The following is a 24,521-nucleotide window of genomic DNA, read 5'->3' as shown; positions in this document are numbered from 1 at the left end:
TCATTTGGACCAGTAGACTGCAAATGTGGTCCTGAACCTGAGATCTTAGGCAGGGCTTATTTACAATAAAAGAAAGTCATAACCTGAAGCAGTCGTGCTGGTTTTTCCTGCTATCCTGTTTCAAGAGCTGGCAAGTAAACACCCTCAGACTGAGGCTTTCACCCACCTAGAGTTCTGAGTTTCGACTATAGTCTAATATGTGAGGGCCGAGAGGACAGTGGCAGCTGCATAATGCAAAATGATGGGGCCCACCCTGCAAAATGTGGTGTAGGGACTTTAACATTCTCAGTACTAAGATATCTATAGTCCTTAGGCTTAAAGACAATTAGTGTAGCCCAGTGATACTCACAGTGTGACCCGGGGGCGGCTTGTAGCCCTCTTGACCTTTACATGCGGCCCCTTGGAGAACAGCAGCACAAGGTGCTCTTTAGTTGCTGAGAATAGATATATAGAAAAAAATGTTAAATAAACGAGAAAGCATGTATTAACCTCCAAATTAATGCTTGTCTATTTATTTAACATTTGTTTAGACCATTTTACACATTCCCTGACCCACCCAGATCCCCTACCACTACCCTGCTGGAATCAGTGCAACCCTCGGTCACATCCCAGACCGTACTTTTTGGCCCCTGGGCACATTTTTGTGAGTACCCCTGATTTAGCCCAAGGCAAAAGTGCAATAAGGCTATTAGACCATATTATCTACTGAGGGTTGAATGTTCTAAATGAAAAGGGGAGATTCACAAAGACAAACAGTAGAATGTTGGAGATAAACTGCCATTATAAGTCCTGTGCCTCTTCATTATCTCCAGTGGAGCTCTCAACTTTTCAATGTTCTAATACAAGTCAGTTTTCCTTATGAGATTGTAAACGTGACCTTTGCGGTGATGTGCTGAATTTTGTTTTCTACTGTACATAAGTTGGTTATGAAAATCTGTGCATGGAATTTGCTGCGAAGTGCAGAACTAGAAATAGCAATTAGATTTCCTTCCCTGGGGCTCTACAGTTCCCTACATGCTGTTCAATATGTATTCAAGGCCACTCTGGGATAACATCTAGAGACAAATTGCTCTGCAGGACTATTATGAAAATACATAAAGCCATGCCTCATACATGCTGTTCAGTGTGTATTCAAGTCACCGCCGATATAACCTAAGCAGACTTCTATGTAAGTATTCTGACGTTATGATAATATTGGTGCCATCCACCTACAACCATATATTCTGGCTTATAACTTGTTCAAATATACAATAAAATTATCTGTTAATCAAGACCAAAAGGACATTATAATAACGGGAGGCTGTAAAGATCATCTTCCAATGTTCATTTTAAGTTTGAATTTTTCTTAACTTCATTGTGCACTTTAATAAAATACACTCTAATCAAATGTATCGTTGTTTTGCTCTTGTGTAGTAGTTGCAGTAATAATAATTTTATTGTATGATTAATTAAAACCTTAACAATATGGAACATTTTGAAAGAGAATTGAATGGTAGTTAGTTCATTGTAATGTCTTATGACATACAGAAATAAAAGGTAGGGCAAAATATTTAAAATCAATTATGGTTGTCTTGATCACAGTGTGATTGTTTAAAATCAATTACAACTAAGCCAAAGTGCACTGTGCATTGAAATAGATAGTTATTTGTGGACCATATGAACATCACAAGCTTAGGGTATCTGGGAATAAAATACATGCTCTTGTGCACTCTTTTAACTATACAATTCCATAATGATTCGTTCTAGTTTACAGCATTTTGAATGCTGTATTGTGTCCATCACATAGGTGCCTCCCAGGTGAATTGCAAATTGGTCTTAGCAGATACAATAATAACTGAAACATTATTTTTTGTTTTTGACAAGTGACCCTGATTTAATCTGACCAATCAAATCTCATAAATAAAGAGCCTGAACAGGGCTCTATTCATGCCTCTTTACTTCTCAGTCTACATCTGTCTAACTCGCAAAGCCACGGCTAAATCACTATGTTTTTTGTTTAATTTCAGTGGATTTCCAACATATGGGCTGAAGTAAGCAGATGACACAGTTATCACGGACAAGGCCCCCAAATGACCTTCAAACGCTTTTAATAAAGAAAATATTGTGATGAAAGAAGCTCTAGGAACACGATGAAGACTAGTATTCTGGAAATTGATAATGTATGGCCAGCGTGGTTACCACACTTTCAAATATTAAAATATAAGAAGATAGTATGCATGGTGGGGGTCCTCCGAGATCCGTCATTGGATGCCTGCTACTCTTCAAGTTACAAGCTCACTGCATCTCTGAGAAAAGGTGCATGCAAACATTTTGCACTTATAATGCAACACTGTAATACTCTACCAGGCCCACAGAATATTATTTAGGACTAATTGTGGAAGCAGGCTTTGGGGCCTCCCCAAGGCTGCAATGATGGATAATGTACACCTTGCATTTTTCATTAGGTTTGCTTTCTGGCAAATGACAAGAGCTTGAGCTTCATAGTGAAGCGTATAGCTTCTTACGAATAATCAGTAGCCAAAAGCAATTCGCTGATTTAAAGAGAGTGGGGAGGTGTTCTGTAATATTATAGCGCCGGCAAATGTATAATCAGCTGGAGCGTTGACGCTTTATGAATTACTAAAATGCTATTGAGATACATATTTGTTGTTGTAAGCTAGAGTCTAAACTGGAGCACAAATTAAGAATGCAAATTCCTTTAACAGATGGAGTGGTATAAACTTAAAAAGAGTGTATGAATAGTCTACGCACTTAGTGTCCTATTACCTGGGGTTTTATGTTTGTTGCTCTGGATAGGGGTAATACACAATCTTAAGTCACATGTAAAAAGACAGTGCTTAGACTCCTTCCTATCTTTTATCAGGATGTTTTACCTTATAAAACTGGCACATTTATAGGCTTTGGCAATGAAGATTCACTCTTTGAACTTTAGAGATTTCAAGCATGTGTTACAATCTACAGACAGTGTCTGTTAAAATGTGGCTTGAGATAGTGAGAGGTACAAATCATATTAGTTAAGAATTTATTTCTGGAATGTCATCAATGTACATTATGATTCATTGTTTAGATCTATACTATGTTAAGTTGATCATCTCATCCCTCATCACAGTTCAGGAGCTTTATACTTTATTTGAGTCTGTAGAAACACAAATTAATCACAAACATGTTTTTTGGCCTTTAGTTATTTCTTTTTCTTGGTTCTTAACCCGTTAACTGCTGGGCCTCCCCACCCCCAAGTGCTGAGCCCTTTGTTGGCTATTTGGGGTAGTTTACACTCATTGGCTCCATACATTTTCCCCACATAAGGAAGGTATCCACGCCATAATTGTGTTCTTTTTTCCCCACCATCCTGGGGATTCTAAAGGCACCCAGGGTTTGTGGATTCCCCTAGAGGGAACTGAGAAATTAGGCACAACAAAGCTACATTGGGAGTTTTGGGGAAAACAATAAAAAAAAGTGCTCATAAGTTTCTGTTTTGTTATTTTTCTCTCATAAAAATGGCATCAACAAACGATTTGCTATGCTAAAGTCACCATCTTCCCAATTTTCAGGAATATGTAGAGCTGAATAAAAATTATTTTTCTGTCCCAAAGTTTTAGCATTTTTCAAAGAGGTAGCCTATGTTTCCTATTTTTTGTGCTTTCAACCAACTTCCAGTTTGTGGTGGAAACCCCTGGGTGATCTATGAGAGCTATAGATTTCTGAAATGTAGACAAAAGTCCAAATTCTGCAATGGGTCATATGTGTAGATCCTTCTAGGTCTCCGAAAAGAAACTACCTGTCGAAACATGAAAAATGAATTAATAAAATGGCCATTTGTGACAAAGTTTTCATCTGTAACTTTTTATTACTATGGGCGATTAACAAAAGTAATATACCATCATGTTGGTTAGCCCCTTCTAGTTGCGTGGCTATATAGGGTTTGTAGGTGCTCCAAAAACCCAAGGTACACAAAACAAACAACTTGGCTGCATCGTACAAATTCATATGGTGAAATATGCAGAGTGAAAAATGGGTATCCTGGAAACCTATGTATTTCTGAAATGGGTACAAGATATTGAGTTTAGGTGCAGTGGTTATTTATACATCTCTGAATTTGTGGGTACCGGTACTAGCAGATGATTTAGAGAGTATTTTTCAAAATGTCTTCTTTCTTACACACTGACTTATATTCAGAAGGCACAAATGCAGGTAAATCCAATTAATAATAACAAATATTTTACTATTTTCTGTTCCCGTGTGTCCTTCTGTAAAATGGCACCTCACTTGTGTAGGTAGGCTATGTGCCTGTGCCAGGAAACGGCCTAAAAGGCAACCTGGGTACATCACATTTTCCTCTTAAAATGGACCCTTTGTTTTTTACAAAGTGGGTAGCTGTGGATTTTGGGTACTAGCTTTGCCAGCATCTAGGGAATCATAGGAAAACAAAACAACTAGTGAAGTCCAGGGGTGTGTGACTTGTGTGGCTTGTACTAGGTACGTTTGCCCAGAAGCCCTTGTAAATGTCGAACTTTAATAAAAAAAAAACACACAATTTACTCACATCTATGTGAAGGAAAGTACTCGAACCCACCTGGAGCCACACATTTCCTATCAACCAGAGTTCCCACATGTCCCTCAATAAGAACGCTACCCCATGTGGGTGGCCCATGAGACCACGACACAAGGCCCTACAGCATAAGTTTATAAATCAGCAATAGGTGTATCTTGCATGGATCCCATGAGGTTTTCTTCCCCACAGATCTCCGCAAACCTAAAACTTTGATTGCAATACCACATTTTTCTAACATTTTTGTGATGCAAACTTCTAGAATCAACAACATTTCTATCACCCAACGTGGCCCCACTTGTGTCGATAAAAAACGCTTTGCCACTTGTGTGCCGGGGTCAAAATGAACCGGGGTCAATGGATGCGCTATCGGGCTTTTGTGTCAAGGTATCTTGGCCCACTCACACAAGTGAGGTACCATTTTTATCCGCCCACTTGGGGGAATGCTGTGTGGTAGGAAATCTGGAGCTCCCTTCAGATTAGAGCAGTCTCCTCACAGAAACGTAAGGAAAATGTGTGTTTTTAGTCAAGGTTTGAGGTGTGCAGGGTATTGTGGGTATGAAAATGGTGTGGGATCCATGAGAAGTACACCACCCTGGACTTCCCTAGATGACTAGTTTTCAGAACTGTCTGAGCCTGGTAGGTTTTTAGATGACAGCCTTCCCAAGCCCATTAAGTGTAGTCATTCGCCATTTTGGGAGTCAGCGACACTCTCCTGGCCCATATGTAAAAACATCACCCAAACAAATCGAATGTCCTCTCACTTGCTATTGGGATGGAATGCTTTAGTCTGCAGGGTAGCAAAAAGATTGAAGAGGCTTTTAGAGTGAGGGTGGAGCCTGATGTTAGAATAGGCCAGACCCACAACCTTATTTTATTTTAAAATGTTTATTCCTTCCACATAATTGGCTTTCTGCCCCCCCACCCCCCCCCCCACTCAAAGAGGGGCAAATTGGGAGCTCACCTCCTGTGTGCCCATGGGGGGATGAAAAATACTGTTTTGTCTCTTTTGGGATGGGGGTGTGGCCAGCTCCAGCGTGCAACAGCTACAGCACTTTGTTTTGCCTCAAAGGAAAATCCCTGGTGTCAGGTGGATTTAATACCCCAACCCACCCAAAAGAACAAGCCTCCTACCTATACACTATTGAGCGCACTGGGGCTGGGGTAGGGTTCGATACCAGGAAAGGCAACTGCATCCTTTTATTTGTTTTGTTGCCAATTTGAAATCCCTGGTGTCTATTGGGCTTACTGAACCTCCCCCCCCCATGCAGAAATGGGGTAATTACCCTGATCTGCCCGCGGGGAGTCAGAAAGACTGGTGCCATATTTAAATGGGATGGGGGTATGTCAATGCCCAAGTTGGGCAGCTCCATACCCTATATTTAAAAAAAGTAAATCTTGCCCTGATGTCTAGTAGGCTTGAAAGACTGGGGCAACTAAATGTGCTGGGGGGGCACAAGCCCTTGCCTAACCTGGCACTCCCCTGTCACTGGCAGCTAGTGGGTGGACCCTGCTTGGGGATCATCTCCTGCGGCGATCTCGACTCAGGGGTATTCACTGGTCCTCTCCCAAAGGAATCGGTGCATGGCGGCTAAGATATGCCTCTGAGCACTGGTTCAGTGAAAGTAAAACAATCCCATCAACTCATTTTACTATTTCTTTCCTGTAATGACATCAGTACTCATGCCAAGGGGAAAAATACAATCAGGCTGCTCAGGAAGCTCTTCCAGAGCAGCCTGATGTGGAAAAATAATAAAAAACGTCCTCTGATGCCGAGCACCAGAGTGGCCTTACGTGCCTTCCCAGTGTAGGCCCATGCCAGACACCTGCACTGAGGCGGTAGTGCAGTCGTCGGCAATGGCCAACAGACACACTTAAAAAGTTAATAAACTGTGTTAGACCCTAAACATTGGGTGCCATAGTGCTTTACAATATATCTCCAAGAATTGGAGAGTTTTAAGTTATCAGTACAATCATAAAGCAAAAATATATATTATAATGTAACTAGCTTATCCGACGCGCGTTGCTGCGATCTCAGAAGAAAGGAAATTTAGGGAAACTTGTTATGATAACATTCAATTTACATTGTGTCATTTTTATTGAAACTTATTCATTTTAATATGGAAAACATTTTAAAGTGTTGTTTTAATTCTGTTTATTTATTCGAGTGCTTGTGGATACACGGTATTTTTAGTTTTTCCATCTGTGCGTACACAAATAAATCAGAAGGTTTTCCGACGCGTGAGCTGGCCACATACAGTTGTCCATGTGAGAAGCACGGATTCTCCAAATCTAGTCCATACACTTGCAGCGATTGTCCTTGTGCTTTGTTGATGGTCATTGCAAAAGCGAGTCACACCGGAAACTGTAAACGTTGCGTACACGAATAAATCAGAAGGTTTTCCGACGCGTGAGCTGGCCACATTCAGTTGTCCATGTGAGAAGCATGGATTCTCATAATCTCGTCGACACACTTGCAGCGATTGTCCTTGTGCTTTGTTGATGGTCATTGCAAAAGCGAGTCGCACTGGAAACTGTAAACGTACAGTATTGCAAAGATTATGAGGGCCCTGGGGGTCTGAAGGGTCGATATTTAGAATTATTATTTTTTTTGACAGAAACCTTCGCAGGAGTGTACTCAACAACTTCCCAAAGTTTCATGCCGATCGGATGAATGGTGTAGTAATGCATAAAGGACAAACAGACAGACATACATTTGTTTTTATATATATAGATTAGTATGAGATGTCCAAGAATAGGAGAGGTCACAGAATTGAGATGTTTTGGAAACAAGCAGTAGAGAATGAAACATTTTCAAACTTCCAAAAACCTTGAGAATACTGCACACCACAGCTGTGATAAGTCATTGAATTCCTATTCCCTGCATGTTCTGACATTAACAGGATGGACACTTTGCAGATAACAGTTCATGACATTCACAAGTCCGATGGATATAAGCACCTTTGATACTGGAGAAAAGCTTGGGTATCTGACTGATCATAGAGTTTTAATTATTCAAGTAAGGAGGTGCCGAGATTGCTACCCAAGGTTGGTCTCTTGACAAAGGTGACCATTCTCATCTTGGATAAAAACGTTTGCTTAGGATGTGTTTGAAGCCTTCCTTGAATAGCCCCTTCGATGCTCATGACGAGCTCAGCTCGTCATGAGTCACTGTTGAGCTGTGCTCATGACAATGGAATAACTCGGGACCCAGCACAGGAGGGGAAAACCATAAGCAGCGATGGTGATAAGTAGTTTGAATATTTGTGTTCTGTGTTTGATGCGAGAGTGTTCAGAATTATTGGTGCTTTTCCTGATGAGGTGTATTCCAGTGTGGACAACTTTCTGAATCTTAGTGTGTCAATCTTCAGCAGAGCACAGCTTCTCAGGGCACTATGGCTGAAACTTTTAAGTTTCTGAGACCGGAATGTAGCGGTGTTCAGGTGGATTTCATTGTAATGGATAAAGACTGGTTTGTAAGCTCAGCTAAGTACCAGTTGGGGGCCATCAAAGTAGGGCAAAGACAAATGTGATGCATTTAAACCTATTGGTTGAACATGATTTGGGTGGCTGCATGTAGGCCAGCTTCGAGAGGTGCTAGGTGAGATTTCTAGTAGCCCTGTAATAAAGGTACTGTTAAAGTCAATGCATGAGATAACTAGGGCTTCTCTGGCTATTATAAACATTGTTTTAGGGAGTAAATAATTGAAGTATAGAGTAGTTTAAGATGGAATCTGATGTTTATGGTCTTCTTAAAATGCAGGTCAAGATGGAGTAATTAGTTGAGTTTGAAGCACAGGGTCGCTATTTTGGGAGAGATATCATTGGCTTGTAGTTCAGGTGTGCAATTGGTGGGCATTTCCAATTACTTGTTAGGCGAAAGTAGCTGGTATTCTGTTATTGTGGGTTCAGCTTGAGCTTTGTGTTAGTCATCCAGGAATGTCTCTCCTTTGCGAAAGTGGACCAGGTATTGAGACTTTTCACTGAGTCAGTCTTAATGAAATGAGCTTCTTACTGATTCATCTTATTAGGGATACTGAACGCTGTCGCACAGCACTGGGTAAACTATGACTTCCTTCAGATAAAGGGGGACTAGCAGTACCAAATATGGAACTCTATTATCTAGTCACACAGTTGAAATGGGTGCTCATTGGTACAATCTCCAATGAGGTGGTGACGGGTGTAGATGGTGATTTATCCCCAAGTGGGCCTTCATGCCAACTTTACTCCTTACACCACGTCCTCGCCCCTGAGTAGTGCCCGAGGGACCCTTGCTGTCCTCCCTTCGTTTTGTGTGGTCCCGGGCACTGCTCCACACTGGGTCGAGATTTTCCTATGCTAAAGATCTACCCCTGTCGATGCTTCTCTACCTCCCACATACAAAGGACCAGACCATACTATGCGACTGGGAGCAACAAGGTACGGCAATGATTGGAGACTGGTTTTCCAGTGGCCAACCGCGTGACTTCCCAGACCTGGTGACCAACTTTGAAATCCCCCAGCTCCATTTTCTTTTCTATCACGCAGGAGTAGCCACTATTACGTTTACGCGGAGCAGAAAAGTGCTGGAATCAGCTGCACGCCATTGCCTTAAAACTATCTGCACTACGACGGGCCAGAAAAGACCAATCACGCTTTACTATTTATCACTACTCTCCCAAACTAGACATAATCTCTCGCTTCTCACAGACCATTGGGTTGCAGACAGGGGGCAGGAATTAATGGGCAAAGTTGGATTTATGTTCTTAGTCATACTGCAGCTCCCTCAATGCTCTCTTCAAATTGATACAATACTACTGTCTTCACAGAACATACTTGATTCCTAAGGAAATAAACAGAATGTTTCCGGGGGCACAAGCTGCCTGTCCCAGATGGCATTTATAAGGGGCATATTTCTATCACATGGCATGGAATTGACCATCTCTCACTCCATACTGGAAATTAGTGATGGCCCTTATAAACGTGGCAATTGCGCGCAACCTGAAATAGACCCCAGCTGTCATCCTACTTGGACTATTTCCCACACCCCGTTCTAAAACCATCACCTCCAAATTTACAGATCTCAGTTTAATATTAGCCAGCCAACATATTTTCATGTTCTGTAAATTCTCTACAGGCCCTCCATTATTAGTTTGGAGAAGCGGCTAGGTGAGCAGAATGTGAGGGTGCCATTATGACAGAGGTGGAGAGAGGTTGACCCAGCTTTGAACATACACACGTGTGGGATCAGATCCTACATGACTGTCCCTTGATAACTCCTGATCGCCACCTACTTTTGGTCCCAGAAGAAGAATCATCAGATTAGGATGGCGTTGCTACCCCTTACTGATGAGGACACATGCCACATACACCTCACACACTGAAGTGCTAAGCATGAGGGGGCCCACAAAACCTACTCGCCTATCCCCCACAACACTGTTTCCTCACCTACCTTCCCATCACATTATTAAAGCAACTAGCACCTACCCCAGTGAATTAGCAGTCCTGTGGTCATTTTGTTTGGTTTAACATTAGTTCCTTGCTTATTGCCACCACCCCCTTCTTCCTGCAATTGTTCCTTTTACCGCATGGGACTCAATTAAAGTACTTGTTTGGACTGATAAAGAATGTAATGTTTTTGTTTCAAGGTATAGACTAAAGAGTGACTTTACAAGGATGGTGCCTTGAGAGACTCACAAATAGACATTCTTGGAGTGGACATGCATTTGGCCTGTTGGGTAGATTGGTCTTTAATTGCTACACAATACGTAAAGCTAATGGATCTTTACTCAAGCTTATGCTTGTTAGTATTAAAGGAGGGCATAAGGAGGGCTGTGGTATATCTGATTGTCTTGATTTGTCAGAGATATACTGTGCTAGGCCATTGCTCCTAGGTTCAGAAAGGATAGTAGGGATAATCTCCATTAGTGAATCTGGAGGATTTGGAATAATTCTCTTGACTGTTTGCTGTCCGCTTTAGCTTAGATTTGAGGCAGATGGATTTGGCAGAGAGAGAGTTTTGCTTGTATACGTTGAGTTGGAGAAGGTGGTTGAGAGTGCATGACTTCCTTCATCTTCGCTAAGAGGTGTTTAAGTATTTACACATCTTGTTTGTGTCATTGTTGGACCAATTTTCCAACATGTTGGATCTTTTGGGTTTTATAGTGGCGGGAGTGAGTTTGTTAATCTCTCTTCCTGTGGCTTATGAGAGCTTCACATACATTTGATATTATCTTGGTCACTCACATTTCTATAGTCTGTTCTTTCACCTGACTTCAAGTCCTATCAAAGTATCATGTTAGAACATTATAACCTCTTCACAAGTGTGAATAATGCTGAATGTTGTAAGCACTGCCATTTGCTTTGTCCTGTTAGTCACAGTCCCGTTTTTGTTTGTTTCAATGTCTATCAATTTGTTTCAATGTCCAGAACCATGTTACCAGAATGTTTTAACTGTTGATTTCGAAATACTTCCAACGTAGCCACCCTACTCCAAAGAACAAACCACAGTTGAATGTAACTTGTGGGGCCAGTTATATTTCACCACGTTGTAACCAAACATTATTTACTGACAATATTATTGTGTTTATATCACAAGCATTGTGCCTCATCATCTCCTCTGATTGGAGTTGCTGCGTGTACGCCGCCATGGACCACACAGATATAGCATGGATGGCAAAGTGCAGTCTTCTGCAAGGAAATCCAAGGTCCTACTCTTCCCTCTGGGCTCACACTTGATTTATTATTCACTGATCAGACAAATTTAAAGTATCCCTCTTTTCCCAGTGCTTTACAACCCATTCTGATCTATACTTCCTCATAGCCATTCTCAAAATATCAACCCCACCTAAACAGAAACACCCCAACGCCCTTGCCACCTGATCTATTAAAACCTAAATGTAATTTCACTCACTTTAATAAAGGGGCTTTTGCGGCCAACCTAAAGAAATATAATGCTCAAAACCTGTCTGCTTTCTTGATAATAAACAGTAGACCTGAACTATAAAAACGTCAGGACATTATTACTGATAGCTAAAATTCCGTAGCACAGTGATTCTTAACCTGGGAGTCACAGAGCTTACGCAGGGGGTCCGCGACTGCTTAGAAAATTAAATAATAATACTAGAGTATTAACGTTTATATAAATAGAGAGGGAAATTGAAATGTTTAGGATTTTATGAAAATGTGACGAAATTGGAGTAAAAATGAGAACAGTGCAAGTGCATCAAACAGATTATAGTATGAACTATAAGTGGCCTCAATTTCTTTCTATTTGTGAATTAAATAAAATATTTCATTGTTTGTGCATTTGTTTCATGAATGCTTGTTTCTGTGTTTTTGTGAATGGTTTTGCAGTTGAAATAATCGAAATTGCTTAGTCTCTGGACATCAGATTGCTATACTGGCTCAGCTGGGGTCCCTGAATTCCAACAATGACAAGGTTGGAGTCCCCGGATTCCAGTATTAATTCAGTGGAGGTCCCATGATTCCAGTAATGATTAAGGGGGATCTACAGAAGTCACAAGGCTAAGACCCACTGCCCTAGCACCATACTACACAGAGAATTGGGAGGGAGGGCGAGGGGTGGGAGAAAAGTAGACCAAAATTGTTTTGTGTGTGTAAAAGGCCGCTTTATTAGGAAACAGGTGCACATTACAAATACAACCTTGGCAACGCCTTACAAAACTAAACCTCTCTAAATAAATAAATAACTACGAACTCCGCCCCCAACCCCCACCCCTAAAATACTTTGGCCCCTCCCCCGCCCAACAATACATCTATAAACATTACAACAACATTATAAACATCACGTCATCAATAAAACATTACGTCATTAATCAAATCATGACGTCATCATTTAAAACTTTATTCGTCAAACCCCAATCACATATTAAAAGCCAGGCCCTCCATAACCATAAACCCTGCCTGACCCTTCACTCCTGCCAATACCCCCCCCACAAACCTGAACGGTCAAACAATGACCAACATACCCCTGAACCTGTCAAACAAATAATCGATCCAATACTCATCAAACAATCTACCATAAACCGTACTGATACACCAAAACCCCGCACAGCACCTGTTCCTAGCGACAAATACAAAATACAAGAAAACCCCTGCACACCAATATCCCATAAAACAGCCTTTAATGAAAAAATAAAAAATGCAAAAACAAAATAGGAGGAAAAAACCCATGGAGGCAAAAAGGAAAAGAAAAATTATATGTAAAGAGGGGGGGAGGGAGGGACAAAAAAACGCTAACAGCCCTCCTAGCCACCAGGTCACCAAACCTAAAATGGTGGCTGGTAGGCGGGAACATGGGAATTTATAATTGGGCTGGCGAATCCTACTAGACCAGCCCAAAGACCAGAACATTCTGGCAACTTCTGGAAAGAACCCCTCGCAGCCCTCCCAAACCGCCCGGGGGAGGAGACCTCCCTGCGGTCGGCTCCCTCCCCCAAGCCCCCCTTGGGAGGGAGGGCGAGGGGTGGGAGAAAAGTAGACCAAAATTGTTTTGTGTGTGTAAAAGGCCGCTTTATTAGGAAACAGGTGCACATTACAAATCCAACCTTGGCAACGCCTTACAAAACTAAACCTCTCTAAATAAATAAATAACTACGAACTCCGCCCCCAACCCCCACCCCTAAAATACTTTGGCCCCTCCCCCGCCCAACAATACATCAATAAACATTACAACAACATTATAAACATCACGTCATCAATAAAACATTACGTCATTAATCAAATCATTACGTCATCATTTAAAACTTTATTCGTCAAACCCCAAACACATATTAAAAGCCAGGCCCTCCATAACCATAAACCCTGCCTGACCCTTCACTCCTGCCAATACCCCCCCCACAAACCTGAACGGTCAAACAATGACCAACATACCCCTGAACCTGTCAAACAAATAATCGATCCAATACTCATCAAACAATCTACCATAAACCGTACTGATACACCAAAACCCCGCCACCCAGAAAGGTAGGGGGGGGAGAAAAACTACACCACCTCCCTTTCTGCCCCCCCAAATCGCAAACGCGAAAAAGAAAACAAAGCTAAATCAACGCTGCATGGCTAGCGAACGCGCCAAAACCTCACGTAGCTCTAACAAGTATAGGTCCATACCCACCCGGGACAGATGAACACCATCATCTCTGAAAAATTCCACCGATTCGAACTTAATTTCCCTATGTGAAATCCTGCCAAATCCAAGACCACGACAGCAACGAGAAACTTCAGAGTTTACCTTCTTCCTGGCCCTGTCAACAGCCCTGGGATTCACAGCCCCTCTCCAGATCCTACGCGGTATCAATTCCGTCCAAAAGACAAGACACCCAGCCCAGAGTTCCTTAATAAGGCTCAAATCCCTTTTCATAGCCCGAAGTAACACCACACCCTTGGTAGCACAGAGATCGTTCTCCCCCAGATGAATAACTAAAATATCAGGACATAAGCCGCCCACCATATTATTGTTAAGACAAGGGATTAACTCTCTCCAGAGCATCCCACCTTTCCCCTTCCAAACCACATTAAACATTCGAGCATTAAAACCAAAGAGTTCTCCAAAGTAAGTCTGTGCTGCCTGGACTCGGGCCCACTTCACGAAGGAATGCCCAACTATCCAGACCGTCACCACCGGAGAGCGAGGCCCAGCAACCGATCCTACAAAAGAAAACAGAATTAGAAATCATGGGAAGGAAGATGACGCATGCGCCTCCTCCGCCGAGCTCCTCACGTAGCGCTGGAAACAATTTGAAAACAAAACAGGTGATGGACAGAATGTGGATCAATGTCACACATTCACCCCAGTCCAAAGATCTGGGCCCAAACCCATTGTTTTTTGCACTCCACACCACCCTGGGTTAGACAATGGCGATATGCAAATCAGCTCTGACCCTGTGCCCCATGGGAACAGTCCAGTCCGAACTACAAAAGCCATGTCCTTCCCAGAACGGAATCAAGCATCCGAGGACCGGACCGGTTTCGAGGTAACACCTCTCATCAGCCCGGCTAGCTTGACTCCAGTGGTGTGGAGTGCCTGGGACCCACGTCTGAGCATCCCCAGCGCACTTATGGCGGTATTGCAAACAAAACAGGTGATGTACAGAATGTGGATCAATGTCACACATTCACCCCAGTCCAAAGATCTGGGCCCAAATCCATCGTTTTTTTGCACTCCACACCACCCTGGGTTAGACAATGGCGATATGCAAATCAGCTCTGACCCTGTGCCCCTTGGGAACAGTCCAGTCCGAACTACAAAAGCCATGTCCTTCCCAGAACGGAATCAAGCATCCGAGGACCGGACTGGTTTCGAGGTAACACCTCTCATCAGCCCGGCTAGCTTGACTCCAGTGGTGTGGAGTGCCTGGGACCCACGTCTGAGCATCCCCAGAGCACTTATGGCGGTATTGCAAACAAAACAGGTGATGGACAGAATGTGCATCAATGTCACACATTCACCCCAGTCCAAAGATCTGGGCCCAAATCCATCGTTTTTTTGCACTCCACACTACCCTGGGTTAGACAATGGCGATATGCAAATCAGCTCTGACCCTGTGCCCCATGGGAACAGTCCAGTCCGAACTACAATAGCCATGTCCTTCCCAGAACGGAATCAAGCATCCGAGGACCGGACCGGTTTCGAGGTAACACCTCTCATCAGCCCGGCTAGCTTGACTCCAGTGGTGTGGAGTGCCTGGGACCCACGTCTGAGCATCCCCAGCGCACCTATGGCGGTATTGCAAACAAAACAGGTGATGGACAGAATGTGGATCAATGTCACACATTCACCCCAGTCCAAAGATCTGGGCCCAAATCCATCGTTTTTTTGCACTCCACACCACCCTGGGTTAGACAATGGCGATATGCAAATCAGCTCTGACCCTGTGCCCCATGGGAACAGTCCAGTCCAAACTACAAAAGCCATGTCCTTCCCAGAACGGAATCAAGCATCCGAGGACCGGCCATTATCTAACCCAGGGTGGTGTGGAGTGCAAAAAACGATGGATTTAGGCCCAGATCCTTGTACTGGGGTGAATGTAAGACATTGATCTACATTCTGTCCATCAAATTGTTATTTGTAATTTTCTCCCTGAGTGTACTGGGGTAGCTCAGACGTGGGTCCCAGAGCCTCCACACCACTGGAGTCAAGCTAGCCGGGCTGATGAGAGGTGTTACCTCGAAACCTGTCCGGTCCTCGGATGCTTGATTCCGGTCTGGGAAAGATATGGCTGTGTAGTTCGGACTGGACTGTTCTCATGGGGCACAGGGTCAGAGCTGATTTGCATAAAGCCATTATCTAACCCAGGGTGGTGTGGAGTGCAAAAAACAATGGATTTAGGCCCAGATCCTTGTACTGGGGTGAATGTAAGACATTGATCTACATTCTGTCCATCAAATTGTTTTTTGGAAACAATTTGAAGACCAACGCCCCAATCTCATGATATCTCTTTCAGTCCAACCTCTGTTGAAGGCTTCTGTGGCAGCACCTATCCTGAAAGAATGTGTCCCATATAAGTTCCCATCGAAACCTAACCGCTGCAAAGCCTTGCGCAAAACCATTCGGAATTGGTAAGTTGTCACAGGGGTGCCATTGATGTGCTGAAAAACAAGCGCCTCATCACCACCCCCACATAGTGAACGCCAGCGCCGCGCCAAAAGTAAAGGGCAAGTAAGCCTTGGAGCACGCGCCTGTAACCACACACCTTTTCCTTTACCCGTCTGATCAGTTTAGGAGCTGGCCAACCAGACATGCACCCCCTCATCTGAACAAAAAACATCCCGCCAAAATAGGCCACACTTGTATTTCGAACCCAACAACTCCGAAACCCTAAAAGCTCCAAAAAACATGAACGTCATTAACATGGAGAACAAACATGACTCAAAGTCATCCGAACAAACAGAAGGTAGAACAGTGATTAACCTGGCCAGAACCTGCCAAGATAAAGGAGCCCTGAGTCTGCTGGTGTGCCCCTGTTCTCTGGCCCAAGCCTCAAGCATCCTCCTACCCAGTTCCCCCGCTGACGGTGAATAACCCCACAACAAATTACCCATGAAAGCAATCCCTGCCAATTTCCCTGTAATGGTTACTTTGGTCAATCCTCTATCCATAAGGTCTAATATGAAGTTGACCACGTCCTCCGAACGACGCGAAACTTCCTCTCGCCTAGAAGCACCAGATTCCAGAAACTCCCTCCAGGCCAGAGAATAAGCAGAACGCGTAGACACAGACAAAGAACCTACCACCAGTTGTACGACCCGACCTCGCCGACGTGCCACAGATGAATCGGCATCGGGGTCGGTGCTCTGTCTGCGTCCCTCGCCAGTCCACGGAATCTCCCCCACTGTGAACGAGACAGAGCATCGGCAATGTCATTGTCCACGCCAGGGATGTGCAAAGCACGAAAGTGAATGTCGTGTCTCAAACAACCTAGAACGAAAACTCTCATGAGCTTCAACACCTGTTCGTCCCTGGCAGACTGTCTGTTAACGATCTCCACTACAGCCATGTTATCCACACGAAAAAGCACTTTCTTGTGCGCCAATTCTTCCCCCCAAAGGGTCAAAGCCACCAACAAAGGGAAAAGCTCCAAGAAGGTAATGCTGCGGCCGCCATTCAACAACTCATCTGGCCAACGTTCAGCACACCATCTTCCATTCCAAAAGAGCCCAAAACCATCACTGCCAGCAGCATCTGAGAACATTTGTACATCCCACTGGAAATCAACGTCCCGTACCAAAGGAACACCATTAAAAGAAGACAGAAAAAATTTCCACATTCTCAAATCCTCCTTAACACCAGCAGACAACCGAACACGATGGTGAGGCAACTGATGACCTGCAAGAGCCCTGCCCAATCTTCAACAAAAAGTCCTGCCTGCTCTTACCACCCTACAAGCAAAATTGAGATGGCCTAATAGAACCTGAACATCTTTCACCAGCACTTTTCTTTTCGCTAACATGGCTTCCAGTAATTCCACCATTTTGACCTTTTTGTCCTCAGGCAGGCGAGCACACATTGCCACAGAATCGATCTCAATACCTAAAAAGGACAAAACTGTGGCAGGACCCATCGTTTTCTCTGGAGCCAAAGGAACTCCCAGATCCTCCATGAGCCCTTGGAAGGTGTCCAGAGCAGACTGGCACTCCGTGGAGCCCGGGGATCCGACAAAGAAAAAGTCATCTAGGTAGTGCGTTACCAGTGAGTGACAAGATTGCTGGGTAAAGTACCATTGTAGAAAAGTACTAAAACACTCAAAAAGAGCACATGATATGGAGCAACCCATTGGCAGAGCTTTGTCCACATACCATTTCCCTGCGAAATGTATACCCAGGAGACACCAGTCATCCGGGTGGACAGGCAACAGCCGGAAAGCAGACTTTATATCGCACTTGGCCATCTCAGCAGCTGCGCCCGCGGTCACAACAAGTGACATGGCCACGTCAACAGAGGAATAAGAGACTGAAACCGCCTCTGGATCAATAAAATCATTGACAGACGACCCTTCTGGCCATGATAAGTGCTGAATAAGCCTGAATTGTCCTGGATCTTTCTTCGGGACTACTCCAACAGGTGAAATAATCAAATTAAGGATCGGCCAATCATGAAAAGGGCCAGCCATCCTTCCTTCATGTACCTCCTTATTGAGCTTTTCTTGTACCACTGTGCCATGCTCAGATGCTGATTTTAAATTAGCAGACCACCTTCTCTCCCGTGAGCCCATATAACCCAGCCGGAAACCAAATTCAAAACCATCCAACAACTTTTTCTTTACTGCCTCATCTTCATAGTCCTGCAACGCAAGGCGCAACCTCTCCAACCTAACCGGTGTATGAGCCCTTGGCCCCAGAACCCTTAGAACCTCTGGATCCCCTGCCCCCTGAAAACTGTGAGGGCGTCCCTGAACTACCTGCACTCGCCTGTTTCCCCTGCTGGCTTCCTGCTGGCTGGTTATCCCAACATCTGGACAAGGGGTGCCTCCTTCCACAGCCAGAGCATTCATGTTTAAACTTACAATATTCTCTGGTACAAGAGCCCTTGTTAAACTCCCAGCATGTGCCTGTCCCTGACTGCGTGGTTGATGTAGCCCCCACCCCTCCCCGGGTGGGCTTCCCCTGAAAGGGCCGGTAAACTAAGGGAAATCCACTCGCTGTGAAAATAGTTTTCCCACCTGACGCAGAACCCATGGTGTGTTGCCATAAATCGAGATCGAGCTCTCCCCACTTGGCCTCGGGATCCCAAGCTATCCTGGCCCTAAACTCCTCATCATATTGGGACCAAGCAAACCCCCCCCCCAGTAATCTGCGCCTTGCGTATAACGTCCATGTTTTTAAAAAGAGACACGCTGCGCTCAGGAAACTTTTCACAGTATACACTCGCATAAATAAGAAAAGCAGCAGTCCAGTTTTCAATGTTTAGGGGGACTCTAGGGCGTTTAGCCAGCTCAAACTCCTCCTCTTTAGACCCCTCTTTAGACTGGACTCCCCGGTGCAGCAGCTTAAGGAGTTCCACACACTCACCGTTCCAAATACGTTCTTTGGTACTTAACATCAAATGAGCACCCAAAGGTTTCGTAACCCCCATATAGGGTAACTTTTTGATTTTCAATTCTTTACTGGCCACTGGCTCTTTAACCGTACTGGAAGCACCAGTAGTAGCACCACTTTCAATTTTATTCGTGACTTCCACAACATCATCAGTACCCACAGCAGTGTCCTTCACGTAACGTCCTTTGAGCAATCGCCCATCTCCAACAACCACATCCGTTTCCCCACCTGTGCCCACAGACACCATAATAGGTTTGGCCTGTGTAGCTAATTGCTCACCTGGCAACAGAGAGACCACTCTCGAAGGCTCCCCCCGTGGCGCTGAAGTCAATGCATCTTGTCTGCGAGGTGCCCTGACCGATGGGCCGTGCTCTCTTCTCACTTGCACTTGACTCTGAACCACTGGAGCCTGAAAAACACTATGAGAAACCTGAGAGGGAACCCCCCCTTCCACGTCCCGCAATTCTCCTTCCTCAGGACTATCTTCGTCGTAGTCCAATACCACTGAATCAACACTAGTATGCAACACATCACCACGGGTCTTACCCAACCCGGTATCAACAACAGTGCATTTTAATGATTTTGAAGAACCTCCAGGGGGGGGAGCAGACTGTACACGCCTGTACCTCCCTTTGCGTTGACTCTGCAGCTCCATAGCCGCCGGCAAGGCAGGACACCTATACCTGCTACTCGTTGGGGCCAGCGGGGTCACGCCAGACCCTCGTGTGCTGGCCGCGGCGGGTTCCATCGGTGGAACAGAGAGGGCCGCGCTAGGCATTCTCCTCGCTTCCCCTTGGCGAAAATGGACTGGATCGCGCCCTGCCAAGTCTGGAACTCCGCACCTATTTCCGTCCTGCAAAGAAAAGGTTTGGACTGGTGTGCTAGGGTTCCTAACATCTACATTCCAACCAGACGCAGTCCCCCTCCAATTTGAACAGACATTCAACATTTGACTCCTTTCTAAAGAACGACCTCGAACACTAAACCCCAAAGGCATCTCCCTGCCCGGGGAGCCACCTATAACCTCCTCATCCTCCCTGTGATCCAAATTATCCATCGCCACTGCCGTAGAAGAAGGTTGCATAGGCACCCTTGAACTCCACTCGTGGCCTGTAACATCCTTCTGAAAACTCCGCTGCGCAAGTCCTGCCGCACCAAAATGCTCCCACCCAGGAGAACCACACATAAAATAGGGGCCTCTGGAATCCCCAGACAAGCGTGGAACTGCACCCCTGGGGCCTTGTACCAGTCCACTACCCACTTGGCCAAAACCCCTACCATGACTTAACATGGTGCCCTGAAAGCCTGCGCCCCCCGCACTCAAAACCCTGGGTGCGTGGAACCTTCCAGAAGTATCCAAAACTGAAGTCCCAAGGACTCCAGATCCTGAACCAATACCAGGTCGTGTTACATGCATACCAGAAGAAACGGTCTCACGGCCCCCAAATGAAACTCCCCCACCTTCTCTCTGAAGACTGCCATCTTGCCCCATCAAAACCGCAGACCCAAAACCCCCCGAACGCGGAGCCTCTTGTCCCAAAGCTACACCAGAAAGCGAGCCTCCCTCGCCCATTTGTGCCCATTCACCCTCACCTCTAGAACCCCCCCAACAGACAGAACTTCACCCACCGAAGAACCAGGCGTAGAAAACAGTAACGGGCTACCCACATTACCCCCAACATCCACCACAGCAGCATCGACATCCCGTACAGGAACTTCCTGGCCAATAGACGGATCCAAGCCCCCGGCGGCCAACTCAATCCGAGGTCTCACCATGCTCAAATCTCTCCCATCCCCAGCCTGACGATCATAAGCAAAATGCCTTGCAGGGGTTAACAACATTCGCGGTGCCGTCTCAGGTACAAACTGCGACTCATCGACAACCAACACGGCGTCATGAGAATCGGGTTCAACCCGTTCCTGTTCGGTGCCTTGCAAAACAAATTGAACAGAGCCTCTACGCCCACCACGCACAGCGGCTACCTCCGTAGACTGTACTCGCCGCTCGACCAGCGGGTCAGAAGCGGAGCGCTTCTTGCTCCCACCCCGACCACCTCTACCCCGTCTACCCGACACCTGCGCCTGCCCCACCATGACGCCTGGCATGCCCGGAGGTCCCCCCGCCCCCATCACAACTCCCAACTGGGGAGCCGGAGCTAGGGAGGCCTCCCCACCGCCCACACCAGAAGCGCTGCATATCTCCGGAGCTTCCACCGCACCAGGATCAACACGCGCCAGCCGCTGAGAGGCCGGCTTCCTAGTACGGGAACGGCCCCTATCGCTTACCTGGCTCGGCGTCTCTTCTTTGGCGACGAGCATGCCATGACCGCAGCTACTACGCCAGCAGAAGCCTGGCGCTGGGGCCTCGCCTGCACACCTCCTGCCAGCAAATCCAAACGGCCGGCCTCGGCCAGTAGACGCATCGCCTCAATAACTCGCGAATCCTCCATTATATACTAGCTTAAGACAATAATCCTAGACAATGAAGCCTAACAAAACGTCTCACAAAGCACACAGTACACTCTCTCACAAAAACCGCTAACAGCCCTCCTAGCCATCAGGTCACCAAACCTAAAATGGTGGCTGGTAGGCGGGAACGTGGGAATTTATAATTGGGCTGGCGAATCCTACTAGACCAGTCCAAAGACCAGAACATTCTGGCAACTTCTGTAAAGAACCCCTCGCAGCCCTCCCAAACCGCCCGGGGGAGGAGACCTCCCTGCGGTCGGCTCCCTCCCCCAAGCCCCCCAAATAAATGAAGTCTCATAAAAGGCAACCACTTTGTGACGCATACTTTAAAACCTGCCCTAGCCCAATCTCCTTCTCCCTTAACCTATCTCTCTCTCTCTCTCTCTCTCTCTCTCTCTCTCTCTCTCTCTCTCTCTAACTATATATATAATGTATATATATCCAATATTTTATTGTGTAAATTAATGTATTTGTACAGTCAATATGCTGCGTATTTGCACAGTTAATATTTTTGCGTATTTGCACATGTAATATGTTTACATCAATGGCTACTTAGATTTGCACTTTATATAAATAATTCCTTGCACTGGCTGCTAAAAACCATACCACAGTCCCTGGAATCATGGGAAGATTCTCAATTGTACTATTTTTCCAATGTCATGCATAAAAACTTCTAACGTGTCTCCGTTGTAAAATGGCCGAACCATTAATCGCATATAATGTAAATAGGTTGTAGCCTTAGTCCTCTGTTTAGTTCAATGCAACTGTAGGGGATTTTTGGCGCGTTTAATCAATCAACCAATGTATTTAAACCATTCATGTACCGCTTACCCGCTGACAGTGAGCAAGGGCGTTCACGCCCGAAACGCGTCTGTTTGGCAGTGTGTTGCACCTCTGCACGTTATATGAAATAAAGGACGAAGAAATACCCTGAGAAAGTCTGGCTGTGGATTTATCCATCTGTGTCTGCGCACTGGGTTTGTTGTGGAAGCGCCGCATCAACTACCGGTTGGAATTTATATATATATATATATATATATATATATATATATATATATATATATATATATATATATATATAAAAAACTAAAACTATATATATATATATATATATATATATATATATATATATATATATATATATAGTTTTAGTTTTTTTGTTTAGTTTTCCAGTTTTCAGCTGAGAAAAGACCAGCGCTATTTTCTTTTTACTTGAAACTTATAAAACACTATATTTCACTACACTCATACTGCTTTGTCAAGATTGATTGGCATTATACAAATCATTCTGGGTTGACAACTTTTGATAGTACGGGAATAGATCAATTTCACAGTAATTATAGCGTGCAGGAAATGTTCTTTACGGTAATAATCCTAATAAGAAGTAACAGAATTAATATTATAGACCATACTGTAGACTACGTCCTTGTGCAAAAAAAAGGCAATAACAACGTATTCTGACTTTCCTGTAGATGTAAAATTAAACCATTTTTTGAAATATGAACCGTTTTAATTGTCTTTTGTTGATTACTTCGATCATCTAGAAAAAGTTAAGAAAAATGGTTAATCCTTTCACATATTTGGAAACCCTTTTTATTCGCTCATCTGTCCTCGTTCTTTGGCGCTTCCAGTTTTAACATGACAGGTCACAGCTATTAAATGTAGATTCCACTGCACAGTGATAAAACTCGAAAATTATTTGGGAACAGAACCGTTTCTCGTGGCTCGAAAAGGCGATAAACAACAAAACTACAATGTAGAAGTTGGAAACTTCATGAAAATAATGTCATTGTGGCCTCCCAGTGGATTATCAATTATTTATATGCCATTCCAAGGCAGCCACGAGCTGTCACCAGTGGCCGAACGGCACTAAAGGCAGCTCCTTCTCTCTGACGTCAGCTGCCGTATCCTAAGCTGCAGTAACACCTTCAAACAAAGACTTTGTATTAATGACTTTGGCAGCAACTCTGATGGTTTAGGCAGGGCTTTAAGTGGGCCGAGTCTCACGGGTGCTGAGCATAAGCAGTTTTTTAAAGGAGGCCTCAAAACTGGTCTCTGTCGGGCTCTGTTTTGTGCCCTGGCACAGACGGTCGGTTCTTTTTCCGGACCGCAGTGACAGCAGGCACATCGATGTGCGAGTGCTCACACTGCCCTCTTCTCACTGGTGGAGAAGTTACGGCATGACGTCATGCCAGGTGAGAGTTGTAGGGAAAGGGAAATCCTTTAACCCCTTGCATGCTTGTGACGGAACCGTTCCGTCACAAGCCTCGGGTGAGCTGTGCTTGTGACGGAACGGTTTCGTCACGGCCCGCTCGCCGCGCCTGCGCGGCACAAATTCCACGCCTGCGCTGACGATTTAATGGCCGGGCGGGTTCGTGACGGAACCGTTCCGCCACAAGCACAGCTCACCCGCTAACCGTGACGGAGCGGTTCCGTCACAAGCACGGTACCGCCGCGCGGCCGCCCCACCCCCTTAGCGCTGCGACGGAATAGTCGCTGCAGCGAAGGGGTTAAAGAGAATCATTTTCTCTCTGGATTTCCGTTCTCTTTTTGAAACGCAAGAGCAGCAACTTTGTCTTGGTGTTACCATGGCTTTAAGTGGAAGCTTTTTCAATATTATATACAACGAAGCCATAGTTTCTGCTTATTTATCTTATGTAACTAACAACCATTGACAAAGTCAATAGTCCTGACTTGTTGTAGGTATGATGTTCCTTGCTGTATCATATATCTGGATGCCATAACAGAAACAGCAAAATACAAGTCTGCTGAGCACAGATTTTTAACTTACGTGTTTTTAAGGCACACCCTTAATTACATTGACCACGCCCCTTTGAGAGACTCCCCAGTATTTTCATTCCACTTAAAGCCCTGGGTTTAGGGCTGCACTCCCTGCGCCCCAACACCCCCAACTCCCCGATAGTTGTTCCCATTACCACTTGTTGTCTGTAAATGTGAAAATGGGGTT

The 24,521-nt window shown here is 44.9% G+C and overlaps 2 protein-coding genes across 2 annotated transcripts in view; one reads left to right on the top strand and one right to left on the bottom strand.

Annotated features, from left to right (window-relative positions):
- TMEM178A (transmembrane protein 178A) overlaps positions 1 to 24,521 on the top strand; it is a 429,355-nt gene that overhangs the window by 102,805 nt on the left and 302,029 nt on the right. The window lies entirely within an intron of this gene.
- LOC147708557 (uncharacterized) lies at positions 13,596 to 20,657 on the bottom strand. Its single transcript, XM_086927228.1, has 2 exons — positions 19,364 to 20,657; positions 13,596 to 14,197 (listed from the first exon to the last, which is right to left on the bottom strand). The coding sequence occupies exons 1-2, from the start codon at positions 20,655 to 20,657 to the stop codon at positions 13,596 to 13,598; spliced, it is 1,896 nt and encodes a 631-aa protein (XP_086783354.1).

This window comes from Lissotriton vulgaris, chromosome 6 (assembly GCF_964263255.1).
Source record: "Lissotriton vulgaris chromosome 6, aLisVul1.2, whole genome shotgun sequence".
Taxonomy (NCBI): Eukaryota; Metazoa; Chordata; class Amphibia; order Caudata; family Salamandridae; genus Lissotriton; species Lissotriton vulgaris.
The sequence above is the reverse complement of the archived record's forward strand: the minus strand, read 5'-3'. Positions and strand labels throughout refer to the sequence as shown.